The sequence below is a fragment of the Perissodus microlepis genome, chromosome 18, assembly GCF_051167445.1.
Source record: "Perissodus microlepis isolate ML-2025 ecotype Zambia chromosome 18, ASM5116744v1, whole genome shotgun sequence".
NCBI lineage: Eukaryota > Metazoa > Chordata > Actinopteri > Cichliformes > Cichlidae > Perissodus > Perissodus microlepis.
The window spans coordinates 5095541-5121406 of NC_140478.1; the positions used below are offsets into that span (position 1 = coordinate 5095541).

Below are 25866 nucleotides of genomic sequence, written 5' to 3' on the forward strand. Positions count from 1 at the left end.
CTGCTGACTTCACTGCTAACCTAGCTTCTTCCATTTACCTTTGACCTGAATATATGACATCTCACAGGCACACACACAAAAATTACAGGGAAGCCCTTCAGAAATATACACAAATAGCAACATGCAAAAAACCATCATGGATCAAGACTGATGACTGACAAGTTTACCATTTGTTACTACATTTGATTCTTTCTTTATCTCATTAAACACAGTGGCAAACAAACTAATATAGGTTAAAATATATCTGCATACAAAATAGTTTAAGAAGGAGTATGGCTGCTATTTCAAACCGCTATTATTAGCCAAATATTAGTAAATATATTTGCTCTGATAACAAAAACAATTGTTAGTTAACCATAACTGATGTATGTTGCCAAGTGTGTAAGGATACAAATACTTAAAAAACAAAAATACTTTTTTGCATCAGTATAATTTATTATTGGGAGGATGTATTGCAACAGCTTGACAATACAGTCTGCGCTACTTTCCACTGATCAGCTGACAAATTCATCCACGTTTATAATTTCCACTTCAGGTGCCGCTTGCATTAATTTAAGAAGACCTCATGAATTCGCATGATAAGGTGGGGCCAGGTTTCACAATGAACACACCCGAAACTCTGGCTGATTGGGACCCACACCCAGTTTCACACCTTGGCTCAGGCGATTAGAGGATCATCAGGGGGTCCTTTTGTCCCTCTGTGGGGGGATACTCCCACTAGGTTTATATCTGGGACTCTCCACCATTTGACCTTAGAACCGAAGAAGCTTCTCGGATGAGAGGTGAAACGTCTTCAAGTAAACTTAAAGAAGTCCAGACGCTTTTCTTTGCAAGCTCCTTTGACTACGATGACCTGGATGACTGAGAACCTTCACAGACATTAATTTAAGAAGGTTCCTCTAGTCTTGCGGCTGCGTAATATCCCTCACACGAGCACAACCAATGTGAGCACCTGCCTCAGCTCTTATCTTAACCACCTGCTTTGACGTATGATCTAACCTCAGCCTAATGCTGGTGCCTTAAGACTGTAAATTGTGGTGTTAATGCCATGCACACTTACCCTCTGCAAATCATAAATAACAATTCATCAATTCTTGAACTTTACATAAAAAACATGAAAAATTTCAAGACCCACATTTACAAACCAGGGTACAAATACTCATTTATACATGCTAAGCCAAGTAGCTAATGTGTTCTTGCTATCTAAAGGACAAATACAGCTCTCAACCTACAGTAAGTGCCATGAGAAGAGAGGAGATGAGAAAGAATGAGGGCAGAGAGGTGAAAAAAAGCCAGGAGAGAAATGGTGATGATTTCTTTTCAGCGGGCGCTCAGTCTGAGAGGCAGAGTGGAATCTATTAGGCTTTTCATTAAGTCAGAAGGACAGACAGAGATCTCAGTTGCTTTCAATGACTTGAATTTGTGCTTATTCGCTCAGCAACCGTGTTGAAATGATGCAGCCTCAACCTAAACACTAACATTTATTTGACCGAGGTAACATTAGGTGGTGGTTTGCCGTCGACATTACCAAGGACAAATATTTCTCGATTTCACTAGTATCATTGTGGGGGCATTACGTTTGTACAGACTATTACTGATTGCACATTTCAATTCATTAACCACAATAAGGCTGCGGCTGTGGACTCTTTAAGTAATTGAGTAATCTACTGATTATTCCATTGATTAATCGAGTAATTGTGTAAAAAATACTTTTGTCTTATTAATGAGCAATAATAAATATTCAAAAGAGAAAAAAAACACTGGTTTTTCAGAATGAACTGCTCATTGCAATTTCTAAAATGAAAACCAATGTTTACAAGTTTAACTGCATATAACATCTGTCAAAAAAAATAATCCAACCTTTTGATTATGTGTTGAAATTTAATTGTTAAAGAAAACATTTTCTTACAGGCAAAAATATATAAATAATTTCAAGTACATTAAAAGATCAAAGTCAAATAAAAAAAAGATAATTATCTAAAGTAAGATAAAAATGTTACCGTTACTCTGTCTTCTTGGAAGGCTTTCTGACATTAATAGGTGGCATGTTTTTGTGCTGCTGAAAACAGATCGTATGATGGTGTAGGCAATATTTAATATTAATAATCATTCAGTGGCCTACCTAACAACCTTCAGGTCAGTGGCTCATTTTTATTGGCTTGTGAATGTTATTATTTTTATATTTTTAAATATTAATGCAATTAAATTAATACAGTATTTTATATGATTTCACTTTCAATCTAAAAAAGTTACAAAAGCCTTGAAATTAATAAGGTCTAGTACACCCCATCCCCCCCTTTAGACCCACCCCTGTTTGCTGCAGGTACGGCTTCCATGTAAAATAGGACGGCTGCTGTCGGCCGTCATTAAGCTGTATAATTTAAACACATATCAGGCTAAGTTAACAGTTCATCTGCATATTTTATTACAACTTCTGGAGGCTTACTGCTGATTTTTTCTGTGTAAAATAAACGGCGGTGGATGGAGCAGCTACAAAGTTTGCTTTTATTCACGCCTGAGTTTGTTGATCAGGTGCTTTGATGAAGGACTCCCACCAGCTTTTTCCCAGTAAAGGTTTTAATGCTGATCACAGGAACAGCGCTGCTGTTTTGGAAGCTAGAAACATATTTTCTTTCATTCAATAATGGCTCCGCCTCTTTGCTCCTCACTGTTTGTAAAAAGACTCCCTCTACGTTAAACTGTGCCAGCGTCACTGCCTCTCTGTAGTGTGTTATCAGTGTTTTTGCTTAAAACTGGGGACTGCGTGGGCAGTTTTTTCACACTTTTTATTCACGCGCTGCTCATAAATAAGTTTCTATTGGAGGTCTGATTTTAGTCATCAAATGAGGGTGAAACGCTCTTTGTTTACATCATTTAAAACATCTGCTACAGAGCCGTGCCTTAAAAGAAACATTGAGGTAAAGAATGTGTGTCGAGAATTTTTTACAATCAAATTATTCAAATTACTTGATGAATTGTTGCAACCCTAAACCACAATTATGTTTGAGGGCAAAAAGTCACAAATGCTGATTAGCAGTGCAACATACTCAATCTCAGCAAAAACACAGCTCATCTGTTTAGGTTACTAATGAACTGGTTGATAGCTGGGCTGCCATTTATTGTTAATTTCCTAAAGACATTATGTCAGAGAGTTGACATCATCCCCACTGTAGATGGCTACAGTTTACAGTACTGTTGTAAGACCACTGTAAACATTCATATAAATTAAAAGAAAAAAGTCACAACTTGAGACCATTACTTTTTTGGGCAACAAGCTGGTTACTGGATTTTCTCCAACAAAATTAACATACAGTCAGTTGGGTTATATTCTCTATAAACCAACCGACCTTATATCATCCTTTTCAGTTGTGAGATATGATCGCTCTGTTCCTGTCTCCATCCATATACAGTCTGTGTTTATGCACCACATACACACAGGGTGAAACATGGAGCAGAGGGGAGAAACTAGTGTCTCTGCAAACAAAATTACTTTAAGCTCTATATTAAAAATCCATCAATTTTCTTAACTACTTAGCCAGTTTAGGGTGGGGGGTACAAGTATTATAGCAGCTAATTTGTAGCAAATTAGGTGTCAGGTTGGCAAAGTTTAAGTCATAAGTTTGAGACAAGCTTGAGACAAAAGTCTGTGTTTCTTATTATTAGCATTGCAATAGTGTTTTTGTTTAAAGAAAACTTACTACTTCCCCAATCCAAGGTCACGGTGGGGCTACAGCCTATCCCTGCAGCCACAGGGCAAGAGGCAGGGTACATTTTGAGACGGATGCCAGAGAGATAGACAACCAGTCACACTCACAACCACATCTACAGCCAATTAACCTAACATGCATTTCTATGAACTTTAGAAGAAAGCTAGTGTACCAACAGAGAACCCATGCAGGCACAGAGAGGCCAGTGGATTCAGATCAGGAACCATCTTGCTGTGCTAACCACTTAATCACAGCAAGCTCTGTTTTCTGCTACTTTCTAAAGGATTGCTTTTTGTGATCCTCACACACACATTCATTTCAATATATTGCGAGAAAAGAAAGAAAAGGGGGAAAAAAGAGCAAAAATAGTCCCAACTAGCAAGATACTGGCAATTCTGGAGATGGTGTTCTGCTGGCGCAGACCTAATGTGCAGTACAATGGATGGTCTATATGTCCTGTGACCTTCTCTGGGCGGCATTTCTGTAACCAACCAACCTAGTGTAATGTGTTATACCCTGTAGATATAAAATCATCAGTTTTATAAACCCTGTCGACCGTAAGTACCTGATTAAGACTAGCTAGCTAGGTTTAATTTAGTATTTAAAACTAATTTGGGGTTTAGTAGTTCACGGCTGAGGCAGCAGCTCTGCGTCAGTCTGATTGGGAAGCACCCACATTAGCACGGTGTGGCTTTTATGTGGAAATGTGTTGTTTTGGGTGTTTTGTCTTCGATTTCACTCTGCTGTTAAAATCAGACATTCTTACACTTATATGCTTATCAGTAGTCGTACCACAAAACAGAAATGATTGTAAAAGTTATCAGTGTGCATCTCAAACCTACAACTGAGAGAACAAAAAAGGATGGCAAGGTTTGTAGTCGAACCAAATTCCTATCTCTTACTCTCTCCCCTCTCATGCCTCTCTCTCTCTCTCTCTCTCACACTCTCTCATCTCTGCTGCTCCCTTTCTTCATTTCTGTGTATGTGAGTCTGTATTTGTGTGGGTAAAGCAAAGGTTTGAATAACAAGCAGCCAGCTAAGTGGGTCAGGGTCGGAGGAAGGGGGAGAAATGGGAGAGAGAGACTATTAGGATGACAGACAAGGACAAAGGAAAAGAATACAGTGGAATACAGTGCATCAAGAAAAGGGGGAGCAGAATGTGGAAGAGAAAGGGGGAGAGGTTAGAAATAAAATGTGTAGTAAACGAGATCAAAAGAAGTCATTTGTGAGGGTTACAGAAATTCATTCAGGGGTTTTTTACATTAATTCGCACTCAATATTGTAATCTACTTGAGTCTGAAGATCAAATGAAAAACATCTTAAGTGTGAGGAATCATCAATCCCAATCATAAAACCAAAAAAAGCTTAATTTTTAGGATGGAGTAAAATTTTAGCTTAAAGAGATCACAGCATAGCTTTAGGTGTTAGAACAGCAATAAAAACTGCAGATGCGTGTACAACAAACGATCTGTGCTCAGCGTGTTTGCAGCGTTGGATTCGACTTACTCTTTGCACAGAGCTCAAGCTGGAGTGGGAAACATGACATGTCCTCTTCTTGTGAAGCGATCTTTGACTAAATGTGTCACAAAGACAAAGTAACCATATTTATCACTCATGGTTTTGGGTGGAGGTTGAAACTACTTGGCTGGACCAGAGTGAATAGATTTAAGCTAACTCTGAACTGCATCAGGAGACATAAATCAAAATACAAGTGTGTACAGAGAGATAGATGGAGAAGGACAGGAAGACTTATTTTGTGTGTGTGTGTACGTGCTTGTGTGGGGAGCTATGATAGTTCAGCTCTGCAATTGTTTATCTGTCTTATCTTTGTCACCCCGACAACAATATAAACCAAATTTTATTGGCTAAATGTATTCACCCTGACTGTAAATTTAGACTGTGTGTGTGCACTTTTATGTAAATATCTTTCAAATATGCGTGCCTGAGTGTGAAGGGAAATTTTACATTCTTGAAACAGCTGTTTAATCATATTTTTCTGTGTGTTTATGCTGGCTCTGTGGTGGCCATTTCCCCATTATGCTGCCAGTAAATAGCAGCAATCTTTTTTTAAATTTGGAGCTAAGAGTAATCCAAGTATAAAATCTGAATAAATCTCACGAGACAAACTGTCTTTTGAGTTTCTAATATATTTTCTGTAAATTACAGCGTCTTACCACCAGCGAACAAAAGCCTGAACACAGGTTCTTATTCAAGAATTACTTGTTTCGACTAGCAAAACACAGGCAAGTAGGTCTACGAAGGCAACGCAGTCAAATAAAAGGCTATTAACACATTTGGCAAATTTGGTGTTAAACAAGGGGACAATCTTTTGCTATACACTTTATATATAACCCCAAATCCCCAAAATGTTGGGGTGCTGTCTAAAATGTAAATACAGACAAAATGCAATGATTTTCCAATCTCATAATCCCATATTTTATGAACATAGAAAACAAACTGTTTAAAGTGAGAAAATGTACCTTTTAAAGAAAAAACAAGGTTATTTTCACTTGGATAGCAAAAAAAGTTGGGAGAGGGCCATGTTTACCACTGTAGCATTTCCTCTTCATCTAATAACAGTCTGAACTTCCAGAACGGAAGAGACTAGTTGAGAGGAGTATTGTCCTATTCTTGTCTGATGCAGGATTCTAGCTCCTCAACAGTCCCAGGTCTTCTTTGTCGGATTTTTCATTAATGTTTTCTTTATTTTTGTGAATACAATATATGAGTTTAAAAGATTTACAAGTCACGCATTCTGTTATACACATTTCATTTAAATCTGCTCCATGTTGTGTTCAACAAGACTTCAAAACAGACTATCCAGTCTTTAGGAAAATATTTGCTGAGCCCACAGATCAAGTGAGCTAAAGAGTCACTCTTATTTAGACTTCTATAACATCAGACCAGGACATTTGCCCACCACTGGCAATTACAAAGGATGCTTGTTTAACAAAACTTCTGGATCAGTTTCATATTTCAGATCTGAAATCCATCCTTTAAATACAGTCTATGATTTTACACCATCTAGCACAATCATAAAAAAGTTAGTTTAGCGTTAAAGTGTAGTTCAAGCCTTTGCCAAAATTACTCAATACACCAACACAACTGGCTATTACTTTGACATAATGAGATTAATGTGCTTGTGTACACATCCAGAAGTTAGCCAGCAACACAAACTTTCAACTGCAAGTGTGCTGGTGGTTACCTGTTAATTAGTCAGCCCAATATGCACTCTCTTTTTGTTCTGTTTCTGGTCCACCGTAACTCCAGAAGGCCTCTGACTCTTTACCTCCTTAATGTTAATCAGCTACTGTAGTGATAATGGTATGTGTTATTATCCTAGAAGATCTGGCGCCTGTTTGATAACAAACGTTCAGCTCAGCAGACCCTGTGATCAAAAAACACACTTACAGAGGTCTATTGTGTCTAATAGCTATGTGTCATTACTAATGACCAAAAGAGAAGAAGATATTGAGAAATGTTTTTTTATTCACTGTTAAAAAAATTTTTAAAAAAAACCACTGCTGTTTGGTGCTGAGCAGAGAATGCATAGTGGCCTTTAGTAGTCTGCTGTTTTTACAGAGCAAGAGCAAAAGGCTGTAAGTTGGACTCGAACTCTGGCCACTGTATTTAAGCCATCCACCTGCTCAACCAGTGAGTTAAACTAATGTCCAACAGTGATGCATAAAAAAAACTTTTTTTTATTGCATCAACTGTAGAAAATGCTGGGAGAGTAAACAGTGTGAAGTTTTGCCTTTTGTAAGATGGAGCATTAGATGATGTCCTCGCTGCTGGAAATGCTGTGGTTTAGGTGAAGGAGATGCCATGATAGAACATGCAGGAGGCAGGACGCGGGACAACCACAGCACGAATAGCAGACCCACTGATATTCCAGACAGGTTTTTTTTTACATTACTGGTTTTGTATGATGTTATAGAAAGTGGATGTTTCTAAGCTGTTCATCTCAGGGACACAGGTATAACTGTAAGAGGCAGGGGTAACAACAAATGCCGTCGGACTAAGGGCCTGCTCCAAGTGTGTCAATGTAACAGATGTCAGTAATTGTGTTGGACAGCAGTAAACAGTGAACTGCTAAACTATGAAGTGAAAGTCACTCTAGAGCTGTGGGGGGCTGTAAATCAGATCACACCTAAATGTCTGCAGTTTTATCACCAGAAAGCTTTCACACAGTTACACAGTTTTAACTTGTTACACAACTAATTATACAATGATGTTACGCACAATTTCCTCATGGCATGACCAGCATTTCCTATATAACTGCAAGAAATTTTAATACCTGAAAGAACTTCAGAGCGTGCATTCACTTTTGCTATGTTTTCGTTTACTGTCTTGCAGCAGGATTTGAGGTTTACATTGTGACAGTAACATTTATGAAAATCTATCATAAACAAGCACCTTTGTGAAAAAAGTCTGACCTTTCCTGAGAGAATTAAATTGACACTGACACGTCACACTCCATGCACTGAGACAAGCAGCAGAATCACAGAAAAGTTTGTTTGAAGTCTCAGATAGTTTATAAGAGAAGAGGAAACAGGGTCAAAACAGATACAAGTTTACACATTTCTAATGTGACAAAGTTATTTCAATCTATCCATGGTAATTAGCAGTTCACTGCAACAGTTATGATTGTATGATCAGGAACAAAAGCTGAGTGCTAAAAAAAATAAAAAAAAATAAATATGGGCCGCAACAGCTCTTGAATAATGCCTCGGGAACTGATCCAATCTCTTCCACGACAATTGATCCAAGTCATTGTCACTAATACAGTACACACACACACACAAAGAACAATGCAGCAACGAATGCAGTATGTGATTTGATTGCAATATGTTTGTTTTGGAAATGAAATCCTGATAATTAGTCCCTTCTGGCAGCGCACTGTCTCTGCCCGTCTGTTCCATTTGGCATTCCTCCACCAACCAGGAGTCCCTCGCCACCCTGTCCCCATGATTCCACCAACTGAAACACTTTCAGACACACCGGCACACAAGCAACAGTGCTGAAATTCACCCAATCGTGCGGGGGGGGGTTGGCATGATGTTCAGTAGCGTGTATGACAGCCAACTCGGACAGACGGACGGACAGATTGATTGGTTGTGTTCTGATAGATAATTAGATGAAATGCCGACACTTTGGAGAGTGCTATAGGAGTAAGACTATTGTAGAGGTACTGTACAACTTTTTAAATACCCAACACTGCTGATATATGACAAGAGCATTCTAGCAGTCCAGCATAGCACTTTGTTACTCAAAGAGCAGGTTAGTTCTCACTCACTGTGCACAGAAGCACATTTTCATACTGCTGATATGTCATTTTAAAGTCACTGCCAAATCCCTATTAATTCATTTTTTGTAATCCTGAGTGACAGCGATTGTTCTTTAAAAATGCTAATACTTCCATCAGGGTTTGGTGAGGAGTGCATTCTTTTTCACAGTGGAGAGGATCGTCTGTTTATGACATGGCTGTGAGCCAGCAATTACAATATACAGTAAGCTAAGTCAGCCAGCTCATGTGGAGCAGATTTATTATTACATGAACACAGAGCATGTTCCCTGCAGGCGTACACTGAGCCTGAGGAGAACAGGGTGTGATGATGATAATGTAAAGTCCCCCAAGGTGACTTAGAATGCTTTAACAAATAACCTGTCGGCTTTGGTAAAAGCCGGCATGTTTGTTGGGTTAATTTGGGGTTGTATGAAAACCCTCAGTCGACATCTAAGAGTCTGTTAACTGGTGATGATGTTGTATTATTAAGCCTTGGCTCACCCCAAGGATTTGACGCTCCCAAGTTTGTCAATTCACTGTTTTCATGGTATGTCCTGGACCCCTAGATTGGTCGGATACTTCCTCAGAAGGAAGCTGAAAGCCATTTTTAGGAAGCAATAGCAGAGGCTGTGACCCAGTTCTTGAAAAACTCATACTTGTGGTGAAATGGGGAGTCCACATAACCACCTGCACATAAACCATCTCAAAAGCTACTGATCTGGGATGCCAGCAGCCTTTAAGTAAGCACTCTTAAGACATCTGTTGGATGAAGATGGTTAATGCCAAAATGGTGCATATGAAGGTAAAGAAGCAATCAAACTTATTCTACTTTAAAATAGCCCTGGATCTGAACCAGAGGCAGTAAGACCATTGATGGACATTGATGTCAAAGTGTCAGATAAAGTGATATGGAGAGGCAGCTGATTATTGCTATGTGGTTTCTTTGTCACCAAACAATCCAGCATCACCTGCCATAACACAATACTTACTAACAACCCACAGGAAGTAAAGAGAGCCAAACCTATAGTTCAGTTACCATGTTCAGTAAGAGAAAATAATCATGATACAGTACATTATATGCACTAAACTAAAATATGTGCAAGATGTGACAAGTTCAGTTCTCTATTTTCTGATTTTTACAATCTCTTATTCCATCTTTTTCTTTCTTTAAAAAAATAAAATAAAAAATCTCTGTTTCACAAATCCTCGTCTTTCCCCTCGCTGTCTACTAGGACTGCAACAATTCATCGAGTAACTTTAATAACTCAATTATAAAAAGTCCTCAACGCAAATTTTTTTACTCCAATGCTTCAGTTGTCACTATGGAACGAGTTTAACATGAAGCCAGAGTCGGTCTATACACACACGCGTTCACACACACACACGCGTTCACACACACACACACACACACACACGTTAAGAGCAAAGAGGTGAATGAAGAGACGGCAAAAAGAGCAGTGTTTGTTACTGTAACTGCCATTAAAACCTTTACTGACAACAGCTGGCAGAAATCAAACCCCCTGTTCAATAAGATCCAAGTGAAGAAAAGCAAACTTTGTAGCTGCGCCCATCCATGGCTGTTTGTTTTACACAGCAAAAAAAGATCTGCAGAAGTTAAAATAAAATATGCAGATGAACTGTTAGCTTAGTCTGGCACGATGTTTAAATTACGCAGCCGCCCTACAAGCACTGATACCTCAGCAAGAAGGGTTAAATCTAAGGCATGGCTGGGTGTATGAGGCCATATTTATGTAGATTAATATAAAATATAAGTATTAAGATTTATTAAAAATATAAAAACAAGAGCTTTTTTCACCCCCTTCTTCTACAGGACAGTAAAAATATACCTCGACCGGTAAAACGCTGTTAGGTTGGACACTGAATGATTATTAACATTAATTATTAACATCTACACCATCATCAAGTCCTTTTTTTTCTGGACCAGGAAACATTGCATCAAAATACAGGGCAAAGAAGACTGCTCGCCATTCTTCATTGCAGGCACCACATATTCTTTTTACAGGCTTAAAGGCACACACACTCACCCCTTCACTTGCACACTTAAACATGTAAACACACTCACAGGAACACACACCAAATCTCCCTCATATCCAGGAGACAACACTGTCAGAACTCCTTTGCTACATATTAATGTAAGAAAGCCTTCCAGAGTAAAGGCAGTTTGATTTTACGCCTTACTTTAGGTTGCATGTACACCTTGACATGACTGTACTTGTGATTATTTTACATTTAAGAAAATGTTTTCTTTAAGATTATGATAGTGCATGTAAACACAATGCGAGGGTTTAGGTTTTTCACAGATGTTGTATGCAGTTAAACTATTAAAACACTGCAATTTTTAAACAAATGAGCAGTTTGATTTGAACGACCTGTATTTTTTCTTTAGAATATTTATTGCTGCTCATTAATAACACAAAAGTATTTATCGGATAATCAACAAAATAATCCATAGAATACTGAAATAACTAAATTACTCGATAGCTACAGCTTACTGTCTATCCCCCATGTTTTTCTGTTCTTGTCTCATGCCCTCCTTTTTCCACCATGTTCACTTTTTCCTCAGTATTTGCTTTAGAAATACCTCACCCAGCTTACCCAATCATCATGTTTACATTAGGCTCTCTCTCTTTCTCTCAGTGCGTCTTTATTCATTCCTTTCTCACTTGCATACAGTTTCCCCACAAATACTTGTGTTGACATATATGCACTTATGTTACTTCACGGTACTTCAGATTTACAGTGAATTCACTTTTGGATCAAATTACCTTCTCCTTTTCACATCTGTTCAGAGTCACTATGAGCGCTGTCAGCCAATCATAGTTCAGCACAACTCACTTCTGTATATACTTTCATTAAAACTAGCAGCTGGCCACAGGGATGACGAGCCTGACGCTCTTTACCTTCAGTTTCTTTGTTAACAAAAAGTACAAAACCCAGAAATGAACTAGAAGAATGAAGCACACATTGTTGCTCCAATTAAAAATACACCATGCCATCTGGCAGCGAGAGCACAGTCCAGCTGATGTCAATCATTGTTACGTGCAACACAAATGATGCCCTACAAATAAGACAGAGGGTGTAAAACATTTAGTGAATTCTAAGATTTACAAAAATAACACATTGACAATAACTTTTATATTTTCACAGCTGGATGTGGGGATGAGCACTACATTGTGTAACTAAATAACCTGCAACTGCACATAAGTCATTGGCCCTGATGCAATGTTGGTTAAACTTGCAAGTTTAATGATCAATCACAGAGTGTGCCAATTCAATTCAATTCAATTCTATTTTATTTATATAGCGCCAAATCACAACAAAAGTCGCCTCAAGGCGCTTCATAGATACAGAGAAAAACCCAACAATCATATGACCCCCTATGAGCAAGCACTTTGGCGACAGTGGGAAGGAAAAACTCCCTTTTAACAGGAAGAAACCTCCGGCAGAACCAGGCTCAGGGAGGGGCGGCCATCTGCTGCGACCGGTTGGGATGAGAGAAGGAAGACAGGATAAAAGACATGCTGTGGAAGAGAGACAGAGGTTAATAACAGATATGATTCAATGCAGAGTCTATTAACACATAGTGAGTGAGAAAGGTGACTGGAAAGGAAAAACTCAATGCATCATGGGAATCCCCGGCAGCCTACGTCTATTGCAGCATAACTAAGGGAGGATTCAGGGTCACCTGGTCCAGCCCTAACTATATGCTTTAGCAAAAAGGAAAGTTTTAAGCCTAATCGTGAAAGTAGAGATAGTGTCTGTCTCCCGAATCCAAACTGGAAGCTGGTTCCACAGAAGAGGGGCCTGAAAACTGAAGGCTCTCCCTCCCATTCTACTTTTAAATACTCTAGGAACAACAAGTAGTTCTGCAGAGCGAGAGCGAAGTGCTCTAATAGGGTGATATGGTACTACAAGGTCATTAAGATAAGATGGGGCCTGATTATTTAAGACCTTGTATGTGAGGAGCAGGATTTTGAATTCAATTCTGGACTTAACAGGAAGCCAATGAAGGGAAGCCAAAACAGGAGAAATCTGCTCTGTCTTTCTAGTCCCTGTCAGTACGCTTGCTGCAGCATTTTGGATTAGCTGAAGGCTTTTCAGCGAGTTTTTTGGACATCCTGATAATAATGAATTGCAGTAGTCCAGCCTGGAAGTAATAAATGCATGAACTAGTTTTTCAGCGTCACTCTGAGACAGGATATTTCTAACTTTAGAGATGTTGCGCAAATGGAAGAAAGCAGTCTTACATATTTGTTTAATATGTGCGTTGAAGGACATATGCTGGTCAAAAATGACTCCAAGGTTCCTCACAGCATTACTGGAGGCCAAGGTAATGCCATCCAGAGTAAGAATCTGGTTAGATACCATATTTCTAAGATTTTCAGGGCCGAGTACAATAACCTCAGTTTTATCTGAATTAAGAAGCAGAAAGTTAGCGGCCATCCAGGTCTTTATGTCTTTAAGACATTCCTGCAGTTTAACTAATTGGTGTGTGTTATCTGGCTTCATAGATAGATAGAGCTGGGTGTCATCTGCATAGCAGTGAAAATTTATGCTATGTCTTCTAATGATGCTGCCTAAGGGAAGTATGAATAGTGTAAACAGAATTGGTCCTAGCACTGAACCCTGTGGAACTCCATAATTGACCTCAGTGTGTGAAGAGGACTCTCCATTTACATGAACAAATATGAGTCTATTAGATAGAGACAATACAAACCACTGCAGCACAGTACCTGTAATACCTACAGCATGTTCTAATCGCTCTAATAGGATATTATGGTCGACAGTATCGAATGCTGCACTAAGGTCTAGCAGGACAAGCACAGAGATGAGTCCACTGTCAGAGGCCATAAGAAGATCATTTGTAACCTTCACTAAAGCTGTTTCTGTGCTGTGATGAGCTCTGAAACCTGACTGAAGCTCTTCAAATAAGCCATTCCTCTGCAGATGATCAGTTAGCTGTTTGACAAGGATTTTTGATATGAAAGGAAGGTTGGAGATTGGCCTATAATTAGCTAAGACAGCTGGGTCTAGAGATGCTTTTTGAGTAAAGGTTTAACTAAAGCCAGCTTGAAGGCCTGTGGTACATAGCAGATTATTAGAGATAGGTTGATCATATTTAAGATCGAAGAATTAATTAATGTCAGGACTTCTTTGAGCAGTTTTGTAGGAATGGGGTCTAAAAGACACGTTGATGGTTTGGAGGAAGTAATTATTGAGTTTAACTCAGAAAAAAAAAAACTCAGAGTCTAACTTAACATCAATGGTACTAAGAGTAGCTGTAGATAATATTACATCTGTGGGATGATTATTGGTAATTTTTTCTCTAATGATAAAAATTTTATTTGTGAAGAAATTCATGAAGTCATTACTAGTTAACGTTAAAGGGATGGTTGGCTCAACAGAGCTCTGACTCTTTGTCAGCCTGGCTACAGTGCTGAAGAGAAACCTGGGGTTGTTCTTATTTTCTTCAATCAGTGACGAATAGTAAGATGTTCTGGCTTTGCGGAGGGCTTTCTTATAAAGCAGCAAACTATTTCTCCAGGCTAAATGATGATCCTCTAAATTTGTGACACGCCATTTCCTCTCCAGATTACGAGTCATCTGCTTTAGGCTACGTGTTTGAGAATTATACCACGGAGTCAGGTACTTCTGATTTGAGACCTTAGTTTTCACCGGAGCTACAGTATCCAGAGTCGTACGTAGTGAGGAGGTAAAATTATTAACAAGATAATCGACCTCTGTTGGAGTAGCGTTCAGATAGCTGCTCTGCTCTATGTTGGTACAGGGCATTGAAGATGATAACAGTGGGTGGATTATATTCTTAAACTTAGTTACAGCGCTTTCAGAAAGACATCTACTTTGATAAAGTCTACTCTCCACTGCTGTGTAATCAATTATTGTAAATGTAAATGTTATCAGGAAATGATCAGACAGGAGAGGGTTTTCAGGAAACACTGTTAAATGTTCAGTTTCTATGCCATATGTTAAAACAAGATCTAGAGTGTGATTAAAGTGGTGATTGATTGCGCAGAGAATTGCTGATCGTTATGTAAGTATGTGTGTAAAAGCAGATGGATTTACGCAGGTATTTTAGTTCTGCAGAGCCAAACAAGACAGGTCAGGGTGAAGAAGGGGCAGCCAAAGAAAAGCCTACCACAAAACGGAAAAGTTATGACAAATCAGACTATGAGGCAAAAGGAAAGCGCAGCTTTTTTGGTTTCATGGACAAAAGAATTTATGTGGCTGGAATATGATGACCTAAATAACAATGTTCTGCCGGGTGTGTTGTGAGTTTCCCTCGATTTCTGAGTCGACACGCGCCTTTGTTACTGGGACCAATCATTTTAAGAAAGACCCCCATCAGAACCCATGAGAAATGCAAGAAATGCATTATTTCTCAGTCTGCAGTATCTTTCCCAGAACAAACACCAATTGCAAAAAACATGCTAAAAATAAACCAAGCACAACAAGAAGTCCTGAAAAAGCTGTTTAGAACAGCGTACTATGTTGTAAAGAGTGAACTACCTCTGGTAAGATTTAGCAGTCTTTGCAAACTTCAAAAAGCAAATGTCCTAGATCTTGGTTCCACTTGCCTCTTACTGAACACTGATTCATGTTCTACACAGTTCTTGAGAGTTCATAGAAATTTTTGTTCAATTAGAACCAAATATTTGAGTTGATGATTGTAATTTGTTGTTGTAATTTGTGTTTTAAATATTTTTAGATTGATGTTTTGTTTCCTTTACAATATTATACATTAAAGTATAATATTGTAAAGGAAACAAAACATCAATCAAAAAATTGTCCTCTTTTTTTTATTCGGGCTACTTAAATTTATTTTGGGCTACCAAAAACTGAAGAGTGCCTGCCTGAAGGGCTACCAGGGATTTTGACATTTTGCGAGCCCTGCTCTTAGCCATAAACAAGCACAGTTTCAGAAGCTAGAAGACGTTACCTTACATATCAAGTCTTCAGGCATCTGGCCTTCTGTGATAACACTTCCATTTAGGATTAGCATACAGGGAGAATTTCTGTGAGAAGAGCTAGTTGTGAAACAAACTCTAAACAGGATACTGGCGACCTGTGGACATTAGAGCTGGGCGATATGAGATTTTTTCATATCACGATATGTTTTTTTCATTTCAGGCGATAACGATATCACGATATAAGCCAAATAACTATATTTGTAAGTAAAATGTGAAATAATCAGCAGCTTGTTTTGATTTAAATATTTATTTCCCATAATAAGTTCAACAGGGTAGATGTACTTAAGAAACATGAGACATTTTCAGATAAATAAAGGCAAATATGCAAACTACACAAAAGGCAGCCGCTAAAGCGTTTAAGTTTCAAAATAGAACAAACAAAACAGGCTACTAAATTGTCAATTCCACTTAGAAACAAAATATTAATTCTAAAAATAAATTGTAGTTTGTTTTACAGAAGAACAGACAAAATTGACTAACTTTTGTCAATATCAAATAAACTGAGAACTAAAAGGAAATTCTCAATCTCTCCTTGTTGTATAGCTTAGCTTTTCAAACAGTTTTAACAGTTACTTTAGTCTGACAAAAGCCGAATGACGAATTAGCGCTTTCAGTCAGAGATTGAGCATGCACCGCTTTATTGTATTTCCAGACTTGCTTTCGGCACAATTTACAGTGCGCGCTACTCTGTTTTTTGTCAGACTTGAAATAGCCAAAATACCTTCACACTACGGAACTTCTATGGCTCTTCCGTTCGACAATCTCTCCGGCATTGGAACCATCATCTGTTTTCTCTTCGGTAACGCTCTCGGTTGATTTTTCTCTAGTCGGCACACTCATTTCCTCCATTACCCGGGCGGCACGGCGGCTGGCTGCTTCCCAAAACAAATACACATGTGCGGCTTGGCACTTGTGCTGTACGTAACAAGTCACGTGAGGTGACGCTGCGGCTGTGATTGGTTCCGCTCTGCACTACTTAATTTGGATTGGCTGTTCTTTTTTTTTTTTTTTTTTAAGAGGACAAGAGCGGTGAGGCCTATCGCAATAGTTTAATTTTTCTATCGAGAAAAAGTTATTTCGCAATACATATCGTTATCGTTCTATCGCCCAGCTCTAGTGGACATGAACACTTTAAATTTGCCCTCCTGTTCACTGAGAGGATCTCTGAGTAGAACAAGAACTGCCAGCTGAAAGCCCTCCCAGAGGCAGATGAAACATTCAGGAACACAACGACAACAGCAACTGAACTTTTAAAATGAGAAAGAGGGGAATGGTTTATTACTAAATTAATTGCAAATGGCAATCAATTTACCAATGGGCAAATGCCCAAGTAAAGTGGAGAACAGTGTATATGCAGATGAAATAGAAAGTTGTATATTAAAATAGAGCTGGGCGATAGAATGATAACATATGTATTGCGAAATAACTTTTTCTCGATAGAAAAGTTAAACTATTGCGATAGGCCTCATCTCTCCTGTCCTCTAAAAAAAAAAAAAAGAAGAACAGCCATAGGGCTGGGCGATATGGCCTAAAATTCATATCGCGATATAATTTGAAGCATGTGCGGTAACGATATATATCACGATATCAAATCAAATCAAAATTTATTTATATAGCACATTTAAAAACAACAGTTTTGATCAAAGTGCTTCACAAATTAAAAAATAAAATAAGACAAATACAACGCAAGACGAGACAAACATAGATATATTCTTTTCTTCTGTATAACGTATTTTCCACACTGTAAGGCACACTTAAAATCCTTTAATTTTCTCAAAAATTGAGAGTGTGCCTTATGTATGAATTCTGGTTGTGCTTACTGACCTCGAACCGATTTTGGGCGTGCAGAAATCTGTTAAAAAATGTTTTAGTACAACTTTGGTAAGCCGCACTGCTTGATGGATTGTCAGAGCATTACGGCTGCCGTAGTGAGGAGCTTCGCGGAGTAATCTGGGTCCAAAACTCTGCCAACTTCAGGCCCCAAAGTCAAACGAAAACTAAGAGTTAAAAACGGTCTAAATTATTTCATCTTTAATAAAATCATCAGCGTTGCTGCTTTATCGGGTGTAACAATTAAGTTTAACATCCATGCATCCATGAAAACAGAATTTATTAAATTTAACGGAGTTAGAAGTTAACAGGAAGTTAGCTCGCTAGTTTACACCTAAACATTTCAAACCATGTTCTGACTGAGAGATTTTTGAAACTAATTAAAACGTACAGCTCTGCTACCACTTCCAACATAAATGAAGACAGAAAACTAAACAGCAGTGGCGTTTGCAGGGTTACTGAAGTTGGACTACCTGGTATATAATGTTGTGCTACGTGATTGCTAGCGACACAGCTATGTTAGCATAACATTAGCACAGTGAAGCTGGAGGATGAACGCCAACTTTTTTTCCACTCGATAAAAGTTAATGTGAGGGATTCTGGTGGTCAGGGACAAATGCAATCGTATAGCAGGATGCTATACACGGGCCAAACTTCAGTCAGGAGAACAACTGAGATTATTCATCCACAATACGAGGTTAGTTATTAATATACTGCAACAACATGGGAACAGAACAGCTGCGAGAGAATTCAACATTAATGAATCAATGTTACAGAAGTGGAGGAAGCGCAGTTTTTGGCTTTCCCCATATTTCAAGAGTGCTTCATCTCTTTGCTATGACTGTCGCCAGCCATAATTTGCAGATGATAATGGTTTTAGCCGCTGCGATGCTTTCGACCAAAACAGGCGCAGCTTGATGACATCATCAACATGCGCTATCGCGATATAGTCAAAATCTCTATCGTTGGCCAAATTTATATCGTTTCTATCGTATATCGTTTATATCGCCCACCCCTACAGCCAATCCAAATTAACTAGCGCAGAGCCGAAGCAATCGCAGCCGCAGTGTCATGTGACTTGTTACATACAGCACAAGTGCCAAGCCGCATATGTGTATTTGTTTGGGAAGCAGCCAGCCGCGTGCCACCCGGGTAATGGAGGAAATGAGTGTGCCGACTAGAGAAAAATCAACCGAGAGCGTGACCGAAGGTTACCGAAGAGAAAACAGATGATGGTTCCAATGCCGGAGAGATTGTCGAACGGAAGAGCCATAGAAGTTCCGTAGTGTGAAGGTATTTCGGCTATTTCAAGTCTGACAAAAAACAGAGTAGCGCGCACTGTAAATTGTGCCGAAAGCAAGTCTGAAAATACAATAAACCATTGCATGCTCAATCTCTGACTGAAAGCGCTAATTCGTCATTCGGCTTTTGTCAGACTAAAGTAACTGTTAAAACTGTTTGAAAAGCTAAGCTATACAACAAGGAGAGATTGGGAATTTCCTTTTAGTTCTCAGTTTATTTGATATTGACAAAAGTTAGTCAATTTTGTCTGTTCTTTTGTAAAACAAACTACGATTTATTTTAAGAATTAATATTTTGTTTCTAAGTGGAATTGACAATTTAGTAGCCTGTTTTGTTTGTTCTATTTTGAAACTTAAACACTTTAGCGGCTGCCTTTTGTGTAGTTTGCAATATTTGCCTTTATTTATCTGAAAAAGTCTCATGTTCCTTAAGTACATCTACCCTGTTGAACTTATTATGGGAAATAAATATTTAAATCAAAACAAGCTGCTGATTATTTCACATTTTACTTGTGAGCAACGGCACATTTAAATCTTACAAATATAGTTATTTGGCTTATATCGTGATATATATCGTTATCGCCTGAAATGAAAAAAACATATCGTGATATGAAAAAATCTTATATCGCCCAGCTCTATATTAAAAGCACAAGCAATGTTGGACAGAGGTGGAAGAATCATGTGACAACAGAGTTGGGCGATGTATAAAAATTTTTCAACCGGCAATCGTCAGTCCAACAATCGCCGATGGGCGATACATTTGCACATGCACAGACTTTTTGATGGGCAGGGCAATGTTATCATGCATGGACTGATTTGCGCGTTTACAACACAGAAGAAGTCCAAACATGGACGAACTAATTCCCACCCAGGGATTTTGACTCTGTCTGCGCAAACCTTAATTGTTAATCACGCTAGTCGTGATGACGCCGCATTAACGCTGACAGCACAAAAAAAAAAAAAAAAAATATATATATATATATATATATATATATATATATATATATATATATATATATATATATATATATAGTCACCAATTTGGGATTTCTTTGGCTTTAAACCAGATGAAAGAGGTATACCTAAGGATGTAACCAAAGCGGCATGCCACTTGTGCAGATGTACAAGTGGCACACCGCAAAGTGTTTGAGTACTTTGCGAGCAAAATACTCAAACACGACTAACTTGCATGAGCATGTACGTGTCCACCATCCAGCTGAGTATGCTAGGCTATCACCAGCTTCTGCAGCTCCATCAACAAGCATTTGGGCGCACTCTGAGGAGGGTGCATTTGCTCGCAGATGAAAGAGGTTGCTGTTAAAACAGTGCTATTTTTTTCTGTTGACTGCTTCTATTAGCTCCATCATTATTAGCAAACTTACTCACTGGTAAATAAAGAAATAAATCGCCCTTGTAAAAACTATCGATATATTCGTCCAATCACCCAACCCTATGTGACAACAACCTCTTATTGAACTTTACACCCATTAACATGTAGCAACACATCTGTAAAAATTCTGACTGTATTCAGACATGCTGCACAGTTTACTTGCAATTCTTCAAGGTTTTTATTTGCAGCCAATTGCATGCCAGAAGGCTCGGCTGTAAACTCTCTTTATATTTAGTTTTGTTTTTTTATTACATTTCTCCACACAACCAAGCTACTCATTATTTTTGCACCAACATTTTTCTTTTTATTAAACACCCTACATTATCAGTAGCTGTCATACTCAACCTTGAGAAATAGGTTGTTATGAATTGGCTATAAAGCAGCCTTAATGCAGAGCTCTAATCAGAATGGATTATTTTGGATTAATGGATAATTTAGCTTGTTTAATCCATTTGTTGATGAAGTAAGGATTCTAAGACCACATTCTGCCAAAGATATACAAACAGACACAGACAGTAACACAGAGAGACTCACAAGCTAAAAGTAGCATGGGCCTCACCGTGAAGCTATTCAATGCAGTGTATTTTAAGGGTGTACGAGCAAAGGGTGCAATCAGACTTATTTTGCCACTTTAGAAAAGTAAAACTGCTCTGTATTTGAGGTTGAATTCCTGAAAACAGTCACTCATTTCAGATTCAGAGCCAACCAAGAAGCTCAAGTACGTCTTTAAAAGAACTGAATTAATGTTTAATCAACTCTCCTACTTTTGGCCTCTCTCCCTTTTCTTCAGTTTTTCTCTGCCCCTCCATGCAGTAATATGATCTCTTCTATCAGGCCGACAGGGCCGTGAATCAAAAGACACAGAGGAAAAAAAATATAGTACAAACCTTGGTGGCCCCACCCCCACTACACACACTCTACCTCCTCTGTGTGTGTGTGTGTGTGTGTGTGTGTGTGTGTGTGTGTGCGCGCGTCTCCCTCTCCCTCACTCACGTTCTCTCTCTCTCTCTCTCTCTCTCTCATCTACAACATCCCTACCCCCAACAACTCTCTCTCTTTCTCTTTCCAATCCCTACCCCCAACCACACAGGCTTGCTCTCTCCACATCCTCCGAGCTCTTATCTTCTATCTCTCCTTCCCTCTTTCTGAAACAAATACACACTAGCAACAACATGGCGCAGTGCTATATGGGGCCTTTCCACACTTGATGTGATTATGAGCTTAAAAACACAGTCCAGTATACACCACAGTGAGTTTAGTCATTACGGTAACAAATAAATAAATCAAAAAAAAATGGGGGAATAACTAACATATGTGCTGCTTACGCCCAATAACCACAGATTAAGGTCAGAGGTCACAACAGCTTTGTCATCACTTCTGCTCCATGACCTACAAACTGCATATAGTTTAGAAGTTCTCCAAATCTGCTATTTTTGTACTTTATTCAAAGAAAAATTACATTTGTGGACCATCAGAGATCACACAGCACGGTCATGTCAGAGTCAAGAAATAGTCTCCCCACTTTTACCAAACTGATTCATAATCCAAACAGAGCGGTGGCATACACAGACTCCATCAGCCGAGCATATTTCTTATTCCAGCACATATACACGTATATCAGCATATTTTATTATTGAACAAGAACTTAACAATGACCATACTAATTTAAATATGTCTATCATTGGTTAACCACTTCAAGCAACTCAAGAAGTCTTGAACTCAAAATGGGCTTCACCAAAGGAAATATGGGTTCTCACTGATTTTAATCAACTTCCACTTCCACTTTACAGCCCCATCCCATAATTTGTGATTTGTAAGTAAGTTCTCTCCATTTGAAGTGTCATTCTCTGGTATATAATATTTTCTAACATCTGTCTTGTCAGCGAGCTCAACAGCACCGTGGCTGGTGTGACTGTTTCATTAGATGGTCTCCAGTTGTTCATGTGGCCAACAATGAAGGAACTATCCTGACAGTGGCATTTTTGGGGTTCCAGAGCTTCGGAAATAATGAGGTCTGAACTGTCGGGCACAGACGCAATGGCACAGACCCAACCGTATGAGAAAGAGTTCAGTTAAACTCATCAGTGGAAACAAAGCAAAGGTGGAGTCAAAAGTTATGACTGTAATGTTACATCAGGCTACAGGCCTGCCTTTGTTGGTTCCCCCGGTGCGCATTACATTTTACCCTCTTAAGTAGGTTACTAGCGACCAATCTAGGATTACGACTAGAGTTGGGGTTAGGTTAACCTCCAACCTTTTTTCCAGCACTAGCTGAAAAGTTTCTACAGGAAAAAAAAATGAAATGCAAACTTGAATGTATATAACCTGCTTTGGAAACTTAGTTCTTCTAGTTTCTGAACATTTGCATGTTTAGCTTGTGGCTAGAATGAAATCCAACCCTAACACTAATCCTACATGCTTTGTCAGTGACCTGATGGATATTTTGATGTTAAAAGGACTTAATCATGAAAACTACTGCACAGGTTTGTTAGGAGAATTTCATATGACATGAGTATTTAATTTGAACTTCCAGTTGCTGTTGTTTGCATGGTATGTCAATAAAACAGATTGAAGTATAAAAGAAAATAGAGAGAAAGGGTTCAACACACCTTAACTACAGGTGCACAATTGACTTAGAATGATTTATTGATTAATAGTTCATTAAAGTCAGTATTTTCTTGTAATGAACTCATTATTACTATTTTTTTTTACTTCTATTTAAAAGTACCAAACTACAAAATGAACCAGTCTATTTGAGACAGAGGATAATCGAGGTTAATAGTAGCAGTCAATTCACCTGGATGCAGTCATTAGCTAAACCTAATTAAATAATTAGGCAATTTTCCACTGTCAAATGGGCATGATTTGATTGAACCAAGACAATTTACTCTGACAAACATCCCCATACACTGGATGGGGATGGATAGTCCTTAACTGCAATCTACCTATAAGCTAAGCATCCACATCCACCCATCCTGGATCCCTATCAGGTCCAGGTTTCTACTGTAAATCTAACCCTGACCTTTGCTTCCCAAACTCCATTCACCTTGACCAAGATAGAATCAGAAATGAGTACTGCAAATTCTACACAAGATCACCTCTGTAAGCATACTACAAAAAAAGATCCTGGTTTCCTGTTTTCCTCCCTCATGCTTGCCATCTCTTTCATTCCAAACATACATCTTCTGTTTGGACTTCAAATATGCAGCATATTTAAACCCGATGGCCTTTCTATTACCAGTGGGCGTCTTTTTAATTATAGGTGTCATCACATCACAGACGACAAAGTCGGAATAAAATTACAGGCTCTGCACCCTCTAGTGAGTGAAAAATATAAAAAAGAAGCACTCAAATGTAGTTACCTTCAGTAACTACGATAATTAACTGGAGCCTAACAAGCCAATTAATTACCCCTTAATTGGCAGGGCGCGGAACATGAACACGGAGAGGGGAGACAGCTGAGTGGGACTAATAAGTCAGAATAAGACAACACAAAAGTGTATTTTATCTGCTAACAGAAGAAGCCTATGTGCGGTAGTTTGCTTTCTTTCCCCCACTTACCTTGTTGGTCCCAAAGGCCGGGTCAGGGTAGGAAATCTGTCCCAATCTATTGTGGTCTGGCGCGGCTAGAGGCTGAGGAGGAGGCGGGTAAACTGTTACATCCATGGCTGGAAATACATCCACTTCTCTTCCGAGTTTCTTTCCTTGCTTTTGTATTTTCAAAATTAAAGAGATTTAACAAAAACCTGAGCTTACTCTAAAAAACAACTTTTTCAAAGACAGAAGTAACTGGTGAAATAATTCTTAAACCAAGCTGTGAGAGGCAGCGAAGTTTTAGGCTGGCGCTGTTCTCTACACACCGGCTTTCCTGCCCAAGAAACTGCTGCTCTGGGGAGCAAAGTTCCCTGTTCACGTACTTCTCACGTTAAAAACAAACGTTAAAATGAAGTAGTGCTTTTAAAAAGCACCGTTTCCTCTAGTGTGTCCGTTAGCCCTGTGTATGGTTCGGACAGGGGACGTCGTGGACACTGTCTGTCCCTGCTTGGGACTCTGTTTGAATTTTCCTCCACTGCTGATGCTGCTGCTGCTGCTGCTGCCGCCGCCGCGCGTGTGCTCAGTGCTGCGGTGCCTCGCGGACCAGTCATACAAAGAGCTTTTCTGTCAAGTTAGCGAGAGTTAGCCACACGAAGCCGGAAGTACGTTTCACCTCACAAAGCCCGGGTTCTGTCAGGAGAAAAAAATAAGAGCTTAGCGATGACAATACAAATATTACCTTTTTCAGGCTTTTCGTAGAATTAACACGCTGACTAAAATAATGATGAATGATTTAAAAGAATATACTATTCCCCAGAGAGTGACTTTATTTTGGTGGTAACTGACTGTATGAGGCGTTTGCAGCTACCTTGGCAAAAAAAAGATGGAGCTTATGGCAACACGTGCTCCATCTAGAGGGGGGGAGAGTGTTATAAGGTCCAGCCAGGTGCTGTACAGTTAGCTGTTGTCTATGTATTAATTTTGACTGTCATCACCTTGTCCAGCTTGTTGGCTTATCTGTTAAACTTTGGCTAATCATTATAGTTTAGTCTTACCAGGACATAGGTTTGCCAGAGACAACAAGGCAGGAATATTGTTGTTTCCCACTTTCTATGAAATTAACCTGTTCCAGAACACTCCAGAATTGTACATGCTTAATGACTCAGTCTGCTGAGGTACACTGAAATGTTGTTATGTATGAAAAACAAATACACAAAACTACACAGGTTACCAATGTTTAGCATGTACAGGACTTTTAGCAATATTTTTATTCAACTTTCCACACTCCTTTTCTGAGTAAATACAATACACCTGAAAGCTAAGCAAAACCTGAGAATTGCCTTCCACCAGCTTCACCAATGTGATAAGAATATTTCCAGTCTTTGTTGTAGCTGCAGTTCCCTTTCTTTGTGGTAGTTTCCATCGTGTCTGCTGAAATATGCATAGTGTGACTTGGCCCATAATGGCAGCCCTTCCTGCTCTCTTCACAGCCACTGGATAAAAGGCAGTCTTTAGAGATGTCTGACAGGGGCAGAAAAGATGGAAATGCTGCGCAATGTTTCATAAAGTAGGACACCTGGTCACCCTATCAGTGACTGACTGGTAAATTTAATTACACTTCTGCATTCTCTTCTGAATTCGGTGGTTACACTGGTGGTAGCTACAGTGAACCTATAGCAGAATGTAGCCTAATGCAAATTTTCAGGCTACAGGTTCACTGTACAAAAAAAACAGGTTAGGCCAGCCAGGCCTGATACCGTCTTTCACATTTCTCTTGATGCCACACAAGTAAGCTAAATTTTACTTT

General features: G+C 38.9%; 1 protein-coding gene across 1 annotated transcript in view; it reads right to left on the reverse strand.

Annotated features, from left to right (window-relative positions):
• The window catches only part of tox (thymocyte selection-associated high mobility group box), a 68387-nt gene extending 43733 nt beyond the window's left edge, over positions 1 to 24654 (reverse strand). Inside the window, exon 1 of the mRNA XM_084911885.1 lies at positions 24087 to 24654. Within this exon, the coding sequence (XP_084768011.1) occupies positions 24087 to 24191 (105 nt within the window). The 5' untranslated portion in view covers positions 24192 to 24654. The remainder of the gene's footprint in view (positions 1 to 24086) is intronic.
• Positions 24655 to 25866: the final 1212 nt, after the last annotated feature.